At 40.1% G+C, this 13694-nt stretch overlaps 1 protein-coding gene across 2 annotated transcripts in view; it reads left to right on the top strand.

Annotated features, from left to right (window-relative positions):
- Positions 1-13694, top strand: part of FTO (FTO alpha-ketoglutarate dependent dioxygenase) — a 345229-nt gene that overhangs the window by 65440 nt on the left and 266095 nt on the right. For both annotated transcript variants that reach the window (XM_088471946.1, XM_088471947.1), the window contains exons 4-7: positions 1235-1366; positions 4838-4917; positions 5804-5947; positions 6827-6946. In XM_088471946.1, coding sequence (XP_088328072.1) covers positions 1235-1366; positions 4838-4917; positions 5804-5947; positions 6827-6946 — 476 coding nt within the window. The remainder of the gene's footprint in view (positions 1-1234; positions 1367-4837; positions 4918-5803; positions 5948-6826; positions 6947-13694) is intronic.

The following is a 13694-nucleotide window of genomic DNA, read 5'->3' as shown; positions in this document are numbered from 1 at the left end:
CAAAATACTCTGCTCCTGGACTTCCCTCTTACTTGATGATTGCAGCTACCTGTGCTGAAACACCTGTCTCATCAATTACCTAGTTAAACACAGGTGACTGCAATCATACATTAGGTGGGAAGTCCAGGAGCAGAACATTTTGTACCTAATGGAAGGGGTCATGTTGGAGGGTAGGTCCTATTGGTGCTCCATTAAATATTATCGTACAGCAGGACATGTAAAGTGAATCTGAAATGTGAAACACAGATGACAGATAATGTATGAAAATGCCGGCATGTCATATTGCATGTTAGCATGCGTTATGCCAAAATGAAAGTAAAAAAAAAATTATATATATTTATCTATTTATTTATATACTGACACGTGTTGGAACCAAATACTTATTCTGTCGAAATCAAAATTTGATGTCAGTTTCCCGGCAGCAAATATACATTTGAATTTTAAGTATTCTCCTCCCTTACCAATAATAGTAGTAATTTAATATGATGGGCCCCACTATATGCTGTCTTTAGCAGGGTCCAGACACTTGAGCTGATAATCTTCACCATTGGTAATTTCTCTCCAGATCAGTAGAGATTCAAAACATTGGCTCGAAGGTTTCCAGTTACAGAGAGAGACAACCAGCGCTGATGGTTATCAGCTAAAAACCTGTGACTGATAAGAGATTCATTACCAAAATACTATTATTTGGAAGGGAGGTTATTTACTAAACATTTATAATTTTTAAAATGAAAACCCCTTTAAAGTTAAGTCTGTGATAGATCTGAATGAGTCCTGAATGAGTACATTCAGTCCATAAAATATAGCCAGGGCCCACTCCACCTTAAACTACTATTTCACATTCAGCATCAGTTTCTCATCAATATCTTTTCCGTCTACACAGTGGTTTTCCCATGGATCTTATTGTATCAGAGGATTTCAGTTTTTTTTTTTTTTACATTGCATATTTGATTTGTATTGCTTGTTTTAGACCCTTTTTCCCACTCAATAAATTATTACTTCTATGTTGCTGTGTTGTGCCCCCTCTGCGATGGATCATGTAACCCCCACCCTACGGCTTTCTCTAGTAGGCCTGCCCGGCCAGTCAGTCTCTATTCACAGTTGGCAACAAGTCCTTATGTGCATTCTTGCGCATTTGTTTATTTCAGTTTGCAAGTTAGTAATAATAATCTATGTAAAGCAGGGAAATAAGCTGGATTTCATTTAATAAAGGCTTTTATTTGTGTTGTTTCAGACAGTGCTACAGAAGCGAGTGGAGAATTTGGGGATGAATCCAAATGGCATGTGGGTCTAAAGATAGCTTGGGACATAGAGACTCCTGGTCTCGCTTTACCTTTAAGCCCAGGCGATTCTTATTTCATGCTGGGTAATTTTAAACACATTGTTCATTTCTGTATAAGTAACATTTTTCTTTTTTTAGTGTGTTTCTTCGCTATGTTTTGCCTTTTAAATTCCCTATCCTGCCTGCCTGTCCTTATGTGCGCGTAAGAGTATCCGGGGAACTTAGATGATGACACATGTCATATAGATGATTGGAATAACAAGTAACAAGCCCCATAGAAAGGTCACTGGTGAGAGAGTTGGGAGATATAAATTTTGGGCATAGTTAAATGATTCCTGTAGGTTTTCCTCATTAAAACAACTTTGCCTTCCCATTTTATGCTATTGTAAATTTGCTGTAAGTATCATGTTTTATTTATATCAGCAAATTTTAAGGCAAGACACAGTATATAGATTACATGGCAGATGCTGTACAAAGCTGCATTATATCTCATAGCAAATACTTTTCATATTTTACAGTTCACAATGTTTGTAGGAATTGAGTGAGCCTGAAATAAATACTGTATTGATCGCTCTCTGTTTACTATGAATTTCAGGACATGGAGTATCCCCATGATAGGTATGAACCTTTTATAGCCACCAGTGCAGCCTGTTCCCTTAGTTTTCTTTTATGTATGCTTATTTTGATTTATAAAACACCCTAATAACGTTCTGATCTATTCTGAGTAATAGCAGAGAGCCCGTAAACCCAACTAAAAGTTATAAATTGCTTCCTTGCATTGATATTCAATATTCACCCTCCTGTATTAGCCTGCTCATGTGAGCACAGCTCTCATAATGTAAGCATTGCGCTATATGGTCACCTTTATTCTCTCTGACAACAGTATTAACTCGTTGTGCATGAGAACGTTGTGCGGTTTTTACAGTGCTCTAACCATGAATAGTGATGTCTTATTATAATAATTCCTTTAATTCTAAAAAAATATATATATCACTTGGCACAGGCTTCCATACTATGCATTTCCTACATAAGACACACGTATCTCAGCTCTTCATATTGTCCATCATGGCATCTAATGTAATAAATTTCTTCCATTATAACTTACCCCTCTAATATAATAATTTACCAAAGGGGTGACATAGACTTGTGCATATATCTGGTAGTAGACAAGGTTGGAGTAATGAATCGCTTTATAAAAAGGGAACACTAAATAACCCTCCTGTATGCTTTTCCTAATCACAGCTTACTGTGCTACATATCTCATGATTATCAGAATACAGTCTAACTAGTTAAGGTTATGATTGTATGATCGCAGTGTTGATCCATCGACATCTCCATACTTTAGCTCTTGCATAATTCTCACACAAGTAAATGGAGTTTTATATATATATATATATCTATGTGTGTGTGTGTGTGTGTGTGTGTGTGTGTGTATATATATATATTATATATATATATAATATGTTATTGTTATAATATATATATATATATATATATATATATATTATTTATTTTTCTAAAAAAAAAATTCTATTGAAGAATTGAAAAATTATGATTCTCTGACATATGGCAAATTCCTTTTAACAAGAGCAACAATTTTTAGTATGTCCTTATTAATCTCATGTGCTTTCCTTTTATAGCATTTCACAGGAATCCCTTCGCTATTAATATGATATTAAATTTAAAGGGAGGGGAACTATGAAATTTTAGTGGTGTCGATTTTAAACTAAAGAGAGAATTTCCTGAATTGAAGCGCAGCATTACCTCTTTGATTTATACAGCGCCTATGGAAAATCTCCTGATCAGGATTTGATCTGTTTAGCCGTTTGACTGACAGACGGGTTGCCAGGGAAACACGTTTCATCTGGCACCCGGCGCTTAAACGAACTCAAAAACATTTGGCCTACGGCCACTCATTTTAAGACGGCTTCTCCTATTTTGTCCCTGTGTCAAAAGTCACTTTGCAGGAATAAATAACAGCCTGCAGCCATTCTCAGAAAGCCTTGTATATGCAGGGAGATAGATTGGTTCTCGCCAGCAAATAAAGTAAAGATAAATTAGCGCACGATTTCACCCTTTTGCCCTCACTTGGCCCTTGGACTGATTTCAGTCACTAAAGAGAGTGCTGAAGGGAACTTGTATACAACATTTCCAAGGCAATCATTTTCTGCTGGGAGATCATTTGTCTGTGAATAATTCCAACAGAAGCTAATAATAAAATAATATGCCAGGACAGCCTGGAACCCTTTCATTACCGGACCTGCATGACACTATTGCTGTGTGACTATTACAGTCACTATATAATAGCCAACCCTGCAGTGGTGAGATCACTGTGCATTGTTTGCAGCACGTGATTTAAATAGCCGTCGACTGATTAAACTCTGCTCATTGCGTGACATCATTTCAGCGACACTGTTCTTGCTCCGTAATCCCATTTGCAGCTCAGTGCTTTAGAAGGGAGTAGAGGGCAGACTCATTTTATTAAAAAAAAATATATATTCTAGATAGATAAACGTTCAAGTCTGATAAGTTAAAGTATGCAGGCACAGACTTTGCTATCAGCAGCATTTTCCCCCAGAAAATTAGACTTACACTTACTCGTTGTTTGTGGATCTAAAAAAAATCAATTTAAAAAAAGAAAACCATTACAATTTACAAAGATGAGTTGATCCTCCACTTGTGCCACATATGCTCTTATCCTCTATCACGATCGTAAAAGGATACAGGAACAGGCTTTGAATCTGGTTTAATTCCCTTTCAACAATTTGGGGTAAATGAAGAGTCCAGTTTGATATGCGTGCCTTCTGATGCCAATCATGTCAAGAGTCTGTATGGTTTGTTCTCAGTCTTCAGCTATGGTGCATGTCATTTCCTCACAGATGGGGCACAGGTGAATTTCTGTATTAGTGGGCCAGCACTCTTATACAACTTGGGCTCCTTTACCATATGCAATGCACTATGGGTCATTTCTTAAGAATAGTTTGAGAGCCAGTGTGTTTAGACTGTCTGCCCTAGTACTATTCAACAATACAATTAATGTCATTCCCACATGGAATGTTGTAATTATTATTATCATTTATTTATATTGCAACACCCATTGCACATCAGTGTACAGAGATTATTTGTCATTTACATTAGAGCTTACAGTCTAAATTGCCTAACATATAAACGCACAAGCTCACATACACCAGACTAGGGTACACATGAGTCAGCAACCAATTATAATTCCAATATATTTTGGAGTGTGGGGGGAAGCTGGAGCCTTTGGGGAAACCCTCGCAGACACTGAGATAACAGATAAACTGTACAGACAGGGCCCTGGTCAGGAATCAGACTCATGACCCCAGTGTATAGCAGCCACAAGATTTTAATTCTTGAAGGATTTCTTAGCATTTTTGTTGGTTTTATTTCTATTCAATGTTTATTTATTTGAATGTAAGAGGGGTCAATGCAGTGGCTGTGGTTCCAGCCGTTGAAATTTGCCATATGTGCCCAGCTGGATATCAGATATTGTTATTAGTAAAAAATATGTTGGTAACATTCTGGTTCCCACAGATGACCTCAACAGAACCCATCAACACTGTGTGCTGGCAGGATCCCAGCCTCGGTTCAGCTCCACGCACAGAGTAGCACAGGTATGGCCTGTCCATAATGAAGGTTCACTATTATGTGCCTTATGCCTTTAAAATGTCATTGTGTCATTCAAACACCAGGATGTATTATATCAGAGTGCACAGTCTGCTTCTATGCCATACAACAACAATTACATGATGCATTTAAGCAGGCAAAAGGTGTTGTTAACCCAATCAGCCAACGGTTGTTGTATACAAATTGTGTAATGAAAGTTTCTGTAGAAAGCTCTGTAAGTGTCATCGTGACACCAATAATAGATTTATGGATTGAGCAGAAATTACACATTAAATTATACAGTACAGGAAATTTTAGTACTGCATTACCAGTGTGGGGTAGGGATGCACTTAAGTTCATAATATATGATCGAACAAAGTAAAAACAAAAATCTATATAAAATATAACTAATATAGATATATATTAATATATGTGTTCATATATATGTGTCCATGGGTATATATATGTGTGTGTATATAAATATTATATGGTATGTCCTTGTCTTTATTATGGAAAGTGGGAAAATTGTCTCATGAACCAGCAATAGTCATATGAAATTGAATATGGTTTCCTCAATGTCGATTGTTTGACGTCAATAATTATAAATCGGATAATGGATATATTCGTATTTTATCTAATGGCAAATGATAAATTATTTACCCCTGCAAAGCTTACATTAGAGGAGTAAATGATACCAGCAAATTATCCACTTTGATAGTCTGTGGCCATTGAAGTAGGAAATAGAAAATACATGTCACCAAGCGCAGGGTACATGTACTTCTACTGATTCCATTATAGATGGAACTGAGGGGTTAAGCAATAGGTGTAGCACCACAGTCTGAGATTTCAGGGCCTCATATTATATGTGATGTTTTATTGGTCCTTATTTTACAGTGCTACACTGGTACTTTGAAGTATATACAGTCAAGGTGTAAGACTGCTCTGGAAAACCTTTACTTGGTTCCTAGTACGGGAGAGACCAAGTTGAAGTCTCTAGAAGCTGCAGTTTTACATCAAGCAGAAAAGATTCACAATGAGGTAGGACAAAAAGTAGTTTTAACATCATAGTAGCCTATAGTAATAAGTGTGTCATATTTAGCATGCAACATTAACTTGAAGCTAATAGCATAAGAGTGGGCAGGAGTGCCCCCAGAGTGCAAGGAAGGGTGGCAGACCGCAAACTCCTTCTGTCCACGTTCTGCTTTATTCAAGATGCGTGTATGACAATAGGTCATGATAGCCAACATTATTCTTTTCATGTATTTTGAGTTTCAATTCACCCACTGTTAATATTGATCCTTGCCAGAACTGATATCACACTTCTAGAATAACTTCTCACTTTGCCAAATATTGGGAAGATTAAGGGCTTGTACTGACGTCTAAAATGAATGCCAGTTAAAGCAAATTAAAGAACACTGTACATTGGCCTTGCTTTAAGGACCTTGGGGGAGATGTATCAAAAGCCTAGGGAGAGATAAAGTGAAAAGAGATAAAGTACAAACCAATCAGTTTCTAACTGCCATTTTTCAAACACATGATTGGTTGGTACTTTATCTCTCTCCAAGCTTTGATCAATCTCCCACTATAATGTCTTTTAACGTTTTTCAAAGCTTTCCTGCATCAAAGCGTCTTATGGACTTGTATGAGCGTTCCCACAAAACTCATTGCATGTTACTGAGTGCTAACACTGCAAGCAATGTGAGAATTTACACGAGTGAACGCTTGTCAGGAAGAAATACAGGTACATTCTCGTATATTTTTTATAAATGTCCGCATCAAAAGCACAGTCACATTGCATTAAAAACTATCAAATAATGTTTGGCTGAATGACCATTTGTCTTAATTTTTCAAAATATGCCACAGACTATACTGTAGCTGTAATTTTTGACTCTGCAAACAGTGTTTATGTCTATACAGGTCGAGTTTGACTGGCTCCGGCAGTTCTGGTTTCAAGGAAAGCGCTACACTAAATGCAGCGATTTTTGGGTATTGGCAATGGCTGAGTTGGAAGAACAGTGGAAACAAATGGAAACCATGGTGAGATACAAAAATGTGTCTTGAATACTTGATATGTAAATTCATAAGGAAATAAAGTTGCATGATTGTATTTATATTTAAGTTAGATTTATAGACAACTGTGTGGCACAGTGGTAGCATTGCTTCTTCACATGGTTTAGCGTTTGACCAGGGCCCTATCTCTCTCCCCCTGTTTGAGTTCCTATGGGTTGTACTGGTAAGTCAATGGACTTCTGACAAATGGTTATGTGGGTGTTTTAGACTATAAGCTCCAGCGGTGCCTACACTGATGTTATTAAATTTAGGATTCTTTGAAAAAGTGCCTAATTATTGCAGTTAACCCTAGATCACACGTACAAATGGTGCCAACCTACTTTGTGACAGTTCTGACCCCTACAGATCAATGTGGTTGAAAACAATTATTAACTAATATACAGTAATACAAAGCACACTTATGGACCTCTTTGACAAACCCGAAAACTTAGTCAGCAGTTTTTCATCTGTTGTATATACTGATAGTGGTAAAAAGCATCTAAAAGAATTAACTGAGCAGTCTGCATATCCATAAAGACTGTGTGATAGCTACAGCCCTGATATTCATGGTTGAAGAACTGTAGTATGTGACGTATCAAGAATGCCTGGGGATCAGGGTTTTTGGGCTTGACTCTGAGAGGGGTATTCAATATATCAGAGTTTTTACCTGCGTTAAAGTATCGGGCGCGCAACGGGAAACTCCGAAGTTGGATTTGCGTAAAGTTATGAATTTTTCCTTAAAAAAATTGTAAGACCCCCCTAAAGTAGTAAAAACATGGGGGATCACTATGGGTACCCCCGTTTTAGCCTTTAATTGAAAGTCGGGGATTTAAATAGCCGCAGCAGGTGTTTTTTTCCGACATTGAAGTAGTGATGCAGAAGAGCACTTAGGTTATTTTTTTCGTTTTTTTAAGTGGTCCCATCAAATTTGGGGTACATGAAAATGGGTACAAGCATATTTTGATGTCCCTAAAGTAAGTTTTTAAAAATTCTGCATTTGTGCACCTGCCGCTATAATTCTATTCTAGAAAACATCTGCCGCATACTTGCAGAATAGCCCTGAACCTATTTCCCTATTCTTAAACAATTTTTTCCCTTTTTTTTTTTTCACCCCAATTTTTAAATTAATTTTTTGGGGTGTCCCTATTTTTTTTTCAACTTTTTTTGACACAGTTCTTTTTTAAATGTCAGTCCCAGGGGTGCAGGCTATTTTTTTTAAGCCTGCACCCCTAAACCCCAATTCTGCACTTTTTTTCGACACATATTCAATGGTGAAAACTTATCCCCGTTTTTTATCAAAGACTTTTCAAAACTGCGATAAGTCTTTGAAATTGAATACAGTGTAAAACTAAAACCTGCGATAATGACGTCATACCTCCGATATTAACGCAAAAACGATGTTATCGCACCCATATTGAATACCCCTGTGAGTCGTTTGTAAATTGTTTGCAATTCCGTCTGCTTCTAGTGATTGGAAATCCATGTGAACATCCAGTAGTATTCTATCTATGCAATCGCACAACCCCAGCCCTCTGTTTGTGCAACTAGTCATCATCCCGACCTTGCTGCATGGGATCTCTGCATATCATCTCCTCTGAATAGCCCACGGGATGCTTTCCTACGTGTGAACATACCTTTGTCACCCAGTAACTCCTAATGTATTAAACTGTAAATGAGAAGTGAGCAGGATGCATACAACTTTGCATCACTTGTACAATGCTGTAAGTTGTGTATGCAGGCCATGAAACATACTCAGTTTGCTAAAATAAAATCACGACATCCGACCACACACGTAATTGCGCGGAACTGTAAATAAGGCCCTATTTCTGCAACGCCTAAACATATAAGGCCAATTCAATTACTTGCGAGTTAGTAAACGGGGTTTGTTCATGGAATTCACACTAATGCGCACACCCACGAAATGTGCAATCTGATTAGAAATGCAAATTTTGTACAAAAAGTTAACTCTTGAGAAGTTCATGAAAAAGTGAGGAAACAATACTTGCCCCCAAAAAAGTGACAACTAAGATAGCAGGACCATATAAAAGGCTGTTAGTGGCCATAAGGCTCTTAAATGGTGTCAAATGTTTTTTTTTATAATGTAATCAAGCTAATACTAAGCGCTACTAGAACAATAGAGATAAAAATAATTATACAAATAATAAAATAAAATTAAAGATAAAAGTAGCAATATAGATAAAAAAAATAAAAAGCATATACTATAAAAACGTCAATATATAAAGCAAGTTATAAGGTGCAATTTATGTGTATTAGTAATGCTTATAACCTTTATAGGAAAAATTGGTGAGCAAAGATTCGGCTCAGAAGGGGTGGAGGTCTGCTTGGTAGATGTCCCGTATACCGCGATTAGTGGTTACAACTATCCCTAACCTTACCCTACTGGTGGACGGGCCTGTCCTATTGCAGCAGCCACTGGTAGTCTGTGTGAGCGCGACTTGGCTGAGCAGTGGCATCTCCCGATGACGTAAGGCGCCCGCCGGTCAATGTCACTTTAGTCCCATTAGCTCCAGCTAGTGCCCTCTTGCCTGGTCCTGCTTTTTCCTTGAAAAAGCACCCTATGCGGTGCAAAACGCGTTGGATGAAGCGGGCCAGACAAGAGGACACTAGCTGGAGCTAGCGGGACTAAAGTGACGGTTGGCTGTATTTCCCCTTCGCGCTAGGCACCTGGAAGTGACGTGAGTGAGGGCGGAAGTGCAGTTCCTGCCCATGACAGCCAGCTAAAGAGGTACTTTGTCCCCACTTACCCCAGTTTGTTGTCCCCTCGCGGGCTCGCTGCACTCGCCACACTTCGGGCACGGTGGCTCGCTGCGCTCGCCACATGGTTATATTCCCCCTCTATGCCCACTTGGATGGCAGGGAATGATGCTGGACACTGGCTGATGACGTCAGGGTCCTCTCGGTGAAGGGGATTTAGACATTACCCTAAAGTGACATTGACCGGTGGGCATCTGACATCATCAGGAGACGCCACGGCTCACACAGAACGCCGGCAGCCGGTGCAATAGGAGAAGACAACGGCAGGATCAGCCCATCCTCCAGTAGGGTAAGGTTAAGGATAGTTGTAACCGCTAGTCGAGGTTAAAAGGGAGTTCTACCGAGCGCACCTCCACCCCTCCCGAGCCCCGAAACTTTGCTCCACAATTTTTCCTATAAAGGCTATAAACTTTACTAATGCACATAAATTGCACCTTATAACTTGCTTTATATGTTGATGTTTTTATAGTATATACTTCTTTTTATTTTTTATCTATATAGCTCCTTTTATCTTTCATTTTATTTTTTATTTATTTTTATTATTTTTAAAAAAAAATTTATCTCTATGTTCTAGTAATGCTAAGTATTAGCTTGATTACATTTACCCTCTATTTTTTACTGAGCTGCTTTAACATACGAGCGCAGCAATACTATTTTCCTTGTACCATATTTTTTTTATAATGGGTGAAAAATGATTGGAAGTGTTTTTCATCAATGATTGGAAATGTTTTTCAGCAAATTAAAGTCTTTCTAGCATTTTGAGGGCACAGGAAAATGTCTGCATAGTAATTTTTCAGTGCTTTTATATAAGTTTGTAAAGTTGGAATAAACGCTTTTAGCTCCCATCTGCAAGTTGAAGAACCCCTCTCCCATCAATACAGCCTCCTCATACCTATCTCAAATCATTTACACCTCCACATACCTATCCCACATCATTTACACCTCCACATACCTATCCCACATCATTTACACCTCCACATACCTGTCTCACATCATTTACACCTCCACATACCTGTCTCACATTATTTACACCTCCACATACCTGTCCCACGTCATTTACACCTCCACACACCTGTCCCACGTCATTTACACCTCCACATACCTGTCCCACATCATTTACACCTCCACATACCTATCCCACATCATTTATACCTCCACATACCTGTCCTACATCATTTACACCTCCACATACCTGCCCTACATCATTTACACCTCCACATACCTGCCCTACATCACTCACCTCCACATACCTGTCCTACATCATTTACACCTCTACATACCTGTCCTACATCATTTACACCTCCACATACCTGTCTCACATAATTTACACCTCCACATACCTGTCCCACATAATTTACACCTCCACATACCTGTCCTACATCATTTACACCTCCACATACCTGTCCCACATCATTTACACCTCCGCATACCTGGCCCACATCATTTACACCTCCGCATACCAGTCCCACATCATTTACACCTCCGCATACCTGTCCCACATCATTTACACCTCCGCATACCAGTCCCACATCATTTACACCTCCACATACCTGTCCCACATCATTTACACCTTCACATACCTGTCCCACATCATTTACAGATGTGTCCTCTTGTATCTTTGCCGCTTTTACGGCAAACGTGCACATGCATCGTGCCATACGACTGGACGCGCAGGCGTGCGTCACGGTACGCTAGATCGCTGTAGTTTTTTGCACCATGCAATCCTATGGATTGCATGGGCGAACTCAGTGCGCTTACCTGGTCGCGGCCATCTGACTCACGCCATATGTGGCGAGAATTTACGCACAAGCAGCAAAGATACAAGAGAACACATCTGTAGACTTCCGCATACCTGTCCCACATCATTTACACCTTCACATACCTGTCCCACATCATTTACACCTCCACATACCTGTCCCACATCATTTACACCTCCACATACCTGTCCCACATCATTTACACCTCCACATACCTGTCCCACATCATTTACACCTACACATACCTGTCCCACATCATTTATACCTCCACATACCTGTCCCACATCATTTACACCTCCACATACCTGTCCCACATCATTTACACCTCCACATACCTAGCGTTCCTATATGAAACAGCCTGCGGGTTCTGTCCCCTCACGCAAGCCTCAGTGTCTCACCTGTGGGGAAAACGGTGGTGCAGCGTTCACCGCCGGTTAATGGATGCTGGACGCATGCGCCCGGCCTCCATTCACAGTGACCGCAGCGCTTGGGGAACGCCCAGCATGTCTGTAAATGCCGGGCACGCCCCCAAGACCACACCGACTTTTCTGGCGCACGCAGAAGTGCCCTTTCTCTAGGTCCGGCGCCGACATATTGGCCAAATTATGCTATTCAAACCCATCCATATTGCGTGATTATGCATTAGAAGGGCTGTACCAGAGATTCTGCACTATGGGCCTGATTCAGAGCCACTCGTAAGCGGCAGCTCGTTCGCTCCGAGCGATGTTTGCCCAACTGCGCATGCGTACGGATCGTTATACGCATGCGCGAACCAGTCAGTGCGGCCAAAATTCATGTGCTCGCAAAATAGCGAATGCCTGCTAATTTGAGTGACAGAATGAGGCGTATGTGGGTGGTAACAGGGGAAGGTGCTTGAAAACGGGGAGTGGAGATCCGATCGCAGGCGTGCTTAAAGGTCAAAACGGGCGTTTTATGGGTGTGCATATTTAAAACAGCAGCGTCATTGACCACGTCACTGGGTTTTTTTTAAGCCAGAACTGCTCGCAAAATTGTGGTAGCAAAAACCAACCACAAGAATAGCGAGCAGTTCATACCCTGTTCGATGTACTCGATTAATCTAATAAATAGCGGACATGACGTAGGATGCGAGCGGCCAGGGGGTGTAGTTGCCCAAAAAACGACTGCAAGTTTTGTACGCTCGTTCAGACCTAGAGGCGTGAACAGACCGCAAACAGCAAACTGTTCATTTGAATAGCCACCCCTATTTTCAGGACGAGCGAGCGCTAATTGCGTCCGGCTCTGAATCAGGCCCTATGTCTCAACATTTTTACCTTAAAATAAAATTTTTCCTTTTTACCTGCTCTGGGGGAATGTGTAACAAAAACCCCCCACAAATTTACTGTGAAAAAGTGAGCTTGCAGTTTAATTGTAACTGAAATGTGTGGTGCAAGTTCGTTGCTAGAATGACTTGCAGGATCCAACTCGCATCTAATTGATATGACCCGATTGAATGATACATTTAAAAATTACTAGTCTTTTCCCACATTCCCCATTGTCTTAAAGTGTTCAGTAGCACACTTTACAGTGACTGCAGGAGGCGGTGTCCAGTAGCATTTCTCACAGTGACTGCAGGAGGTGGTGTCCAGTAGCATTTCTCACAGTGACTGCAGGAGGTGGTGTCCAGTAGCACACTTTACAGTGACTGCAGGAGGTGGTGTTCAATAGCATTTCCCAGAATAACTGTAGGTGGTGGTGTCCAATAGCATTTCCCAGAATGACTGCAAGAGGTGGTGTCCAATAGCATTTCCCAGAATGACTGCAGGAGGTGGTGTCCAATAGCATTTCCCAGAATGACTGCAGGAGGTGGTGTCCAATATCACTCCTCCCAGAGATTGCAGGAGGTGATGTCCAGTAGCACTCCTCACAGTGACTGCAAGAAGTAGTGTCCAGTAGCCACTTTGCGTGCTGCTCGGAATTTGCGACTAGGTGCTTTTCGGTGACAATTAAAAAAGTAAAAAAATCTTCGAATTTTGTGATTATTGTGTTTTAATCTTAAACAAAAGTCTTGTTACAGTTATATAAGATACTAATAACCGTTCTCTCAATTCTCTATCCTGTGGAAGGAGGGGGAGGGTGTCCAAGGAGAGAATGGATGGCGCCAGGGATTAGGGTGTCCATTAAGAGAGATTGGTCCTTGGGATTCGTAGGGATCAAAAAGAGTGTCAAGAGAGTTGTGCCATATG

This window comes from Taudactylus pleione, unplaced genomic scaffold (genome assembly GCF_031769625.1).
Source record: "Taudactylus pleione unplaced genomic scaffold, aTauple2 ptg000117l, whole genome shotgun sequence".
Classification (NCBI taxonomy): Eukaryota; Metazoa; Chordata; class Amphibia; order Anura; family Myobatrachidae; genus Taudactylus; species Taudactylus pleione.
Note: the sequence above shows the minus strand (reverse complement) of the source record. Positions and strands in the feature narration are given on the sequence as shown.